Source organism: Oryzias melastigma, linkage group LG7 (assembly GCF_002922805.2).
Source record: "Oryzias melastigma strain HK-1 linkage group LG7, ASM292280v2, whole genome shotgun sequence".
NCBI classification, from domain to species: Eukaryota; Metazoa; Chordata; class Actinopteri; order Beloniformes; family Adrianichthyidae; genus Oryzias; species Oryzias melastigma.
This window is the reverse complement of record NC_050518.1, coordinates 32187599-32190886: the sequence shown is the minus strand read 5'-3', so window position 1 is coordinate 32190886 and position 3288 is coordinate 32187599. Positions and strand designations below refer to the sequence as shown.

The 3288-nt window shown below is 56.6% G+C and overlaps 2 protein-coding genes across 6 annotated transcripts in view; one reads left to right on the top strand and one right to left on the bottom strand.

Annotated features, from left to right (window-relative positions):
* LOC112140035 (paired box protein Pax-7) overlaps nt 1-3288 on the top strand; it is a 629290-nt gene that overhangs the window by 34343 nt on the left and 591659 nt on the right. The window lies entirely within an intron of this gene.
* Nucleotides 1072-3146, bottom strand: LOC112141322 (ski oncogene). Its single transcript, XM_024264430.2, has one exon. It carries the CDS (start codon nt 2602-2604, stop codon nt 1288-1290), a length of 1317 nt encoding a protein of 438 aa, XP_024120198.2. The 5' UTR covers nt 2605-3146; the 3' UTR covers nt 1072-1287.

Genomic DNA, 3288 nt, shown 5'->3' with positions numbered 1-3288 from the left:
CTCCAGAATGAACAGATTTATATGCAAAGCAAAACTTTGATCTTTTATGAGTTAAAAGCACATATTCTCTTATGCTGCAAAACATTGGCTGTAAAAAAAAATAAAAAAATCACATTTTGAGAGATGCTAGGTTCTTTTTATATATTTGTTTTTGTTTGTGCAAAAAATAGACATAGTTCATATTAATTAATTATAACACAGAAGGTCATGAATAAAAATTCAAATTTCTTAAAGGCTAAAGTAAGACTAAGCGGCTTCTTCTAAGTTCGGATCAGTAGAAATTGAGCCCTAATGGCTCTGTGACTGTTAAAGGTTGCTGACCCCTGACCTAGAGGACCGCAGCCGGGGCTGGAGGGGCGGCCCCCACGCCGACGAGCCACGGCTCTGAGGCCCCGGAAGAGCAGACGCAGCATCGGCTCTGAGAGGAGCGTCTGCGAGGAGGGAAGTGTGACAATATGACTTCCTCTGTCTGTCTGCATGCGAGACTTCTGCTCTCACTTCTGTCACTGCGAGGCAGAGCCCGTCTCTACGCCATTTGGGGGCCCGGGGCCCGCCCTTTCACGCCGTTTGAGGCAGTACTGCCTTTTGCTGACTCGGGTTTCGTACAGTTGGCTCTCACAGTGAGAATCCACTGGAGCTCAGACATTCAGTCTAAAAACATCAGAATGAAACGAGAACTGGAAACACTTTGAAACAGAGGATCGGAGTGGGACTGTAGTCTGCAGAGGGTCTGCCACCCCCCCACATACCCTCTGAGGTTTTAGTCAGAGAGAAAAAAGTAGAGCTGAAGTGGGGGGGTCCATGTTTACTGAATGCTCCTCTTTGTTGGGATCATATTATGTTTCCTCCACAATGCTCCTAAAGCCTGCCTCATCAGCTCCATTGATGTGGAACAGTTCATGCAAATCGCCACATCTCTCCCCCACGGGGGTGGTGGTATGGGGAGGGGGGCTCTCCACCTAAGACTGATGAATTTAGAGCTGAGCAACACTCAGTTACACCTGCAGACATCAACCCCCCCTTTAGTGTTTACAGTCCCGGCAGCCATTTGTGGGTAGATTTACTGTACAGAGGCTGTTTAAGGAGATTCAAGAGGCAAATAATTGTTTTATTGCCACCAGGGAGGGGGGTAAGATGAGGCTCAATTACCTGAGGAGGATGAGCAAACACTGGAGGGGGGGGCAGACTTTCTTAATTGGGCCTTACAGTTTATGACAAACTTTCAGCCGATCTTTGATGGTTGTGTTTCTGCTGCCTCTGTTCTCGTTCATTCACCAGATCCTTTTTTCAGAGTTTCTGCAGAACCGCCTGCTCAGGAAAATCTATGAGGTCCCGGAAGACGGGCACCACGGAAGACCGGCTCCACGGAAGACCAGCACCACGGAAGACCAGCTCCACGGAAGACCAGCTCCACGGAAGACCAGCACCACGGAAGACCAGCTCCACGGAAGACCGGCACCACGGAAGAGCAGTACCATGGAAGATCTGGACCACATAGGCCTGCACCAACCACATGAGATCTGGACCACATAGATTTGCACAACATAGATCTGCACCAACCACAGGAGATCTGGACCACATAGACCTGCACCACATAGATCTGCACCAACCACATAGACATGCACCACATAGATCTGCAGCAGATCTGGTTTCTGGGGTTGACTTTCGAACAGAGGAGTTGGAACAGCGGCTCACCCTGGACGAAGCTTTCCTTTTGTACTTGTTCGCAAAGTCGAACTTCTCCTTGACGTCGTCCAGGACCTGCTCCAGGCGCGCCTTCTCCTCTTTGCCCGTGTAATCCTGACTCAGGAGGATGTACGCCCTCCAGTTGGCGGAGTCGAAGCCCCAGTGGCAAGTCCTGTTCTCCTGCGCCTTGTGGCTGTGCACCACGAACTTGTGCGTGGGGTACATGAGTCTGCAGTCCATGCACTGGATGCACGCCGCGCTCGGGCTGGCGTACAGCTCCGGCACGAACAAGCCCTTGCACTTGCCGAAACACTCGTGGTAGACTTTGAAGCTCCTGTCGGAGAGCTGCAGCTCCAGCGGGGCCCCCCCGCTCAGCTCCTTCTTGCTGCGCGGCGGGAAGGCTCCCCCGTAGATCAGGGCGTTGCAGAGCCGCTCGGCGTCCGTCTTGGTGATGAGGCCGCAGGACGGCGCGGAGAACGGCAGGATCCCCATGACTTTGAGGATCTCCAGCTGCTCCGCCGTGCAGCGGGAGCAGTAGATGTGCAGCTCGTCGCACACGGAGTTGATCTGCTGCAGGCTGAAGTCCCGCAGCACCGTGTTGAGGATCTGCGGCAGGCACAGCCGCTTCTCGCCGCCCACCACGAAGCAGGAGATGGTCTCGCCCTCCAGCACCGTCTCGCAGCGCTCCGTGGAGCGGTCGGACGGGATGAAGAGCGGGCCCGGCATGACGGGCGGCGGCAGATGCTGCAGCGCCGGCTCGGGCTCCTTGCCGTCCTTCTTGAAGAGGAGCTCATGCTGCCACCGGGCAGAGAACGCCGCCGGGCCCCCCAGGGAGATCATGGAGCTGAGGTGGAACTGCTTCAGAGTTTGCTGCAGTCCCGGATGAGGCTGGAAGCTCTGCCGGCTTACAGCCTCCATGCTTTCCCCGCAACTTTACTGGTCCGCGGCGCTGCTGCTGAGCGGGAGTCCCGGAAACGGATCCGTCCCTGAAGCTGGAAAATCCACGGCGTCCCGCTCTGACCCGAACCCGCCAGGCGCGTCATCAAACACCCGCTCCGAGGAGAGGAAAGTCCGGGACTTCACGGCTTCGCCGCCGCCGGACCGCACCGGACCGGCCGCTCCGTCGGGCAGCGCGCCGCCTGTGCGCTGTCCTCTGAGGCCGGAGAGTCCCGCGCGCCTGCTTCCGCGAGCGCACCTGAGAGGAGGGGGGGGGGACGAATCCTGTCTGAGGTTTCTCTGCTGTCGAGGACTGCGCCGATCCGCTGCGTGTGCCCCCGCAGTTCAGTCTGACAGTGCGGGGGGTGAGGTCTGAGAGCAGGCTGCGCGCGCGCCCTCTCTGCGCCGTGCGCGCTCACGCGCCCCCGCCCCCTCCGTGTTTGTGTCTGGCTCAGTCATTGAATCCCGGCCAGGAATGCGACTGGCTCCGCAGGCACGCCTCCCCCCCTCTCCCTCATGAGGCGCGCGCACGCGCATGATTACACACAGAAGCCTGTCTAGCTATCCTCGTGGGGACTTTAACAGTCACGCCAACAGGACGTCCCGTTGACTCTTATCCCTTTTTGTAGGTCAAACTTAAGCCCTGACTGCTGGTTCTGACCCACT

Bases quoted from the DNA above. Each gene is read 5' to 3' on its own strand.
- LOC112141322 (XM_024264430.2), bottom strand. From the start codon at position 2,604: ATGGAGGCTGTAAGCCGGCAGAGCTTCCAGCCTCATCCGGGACTGCAG.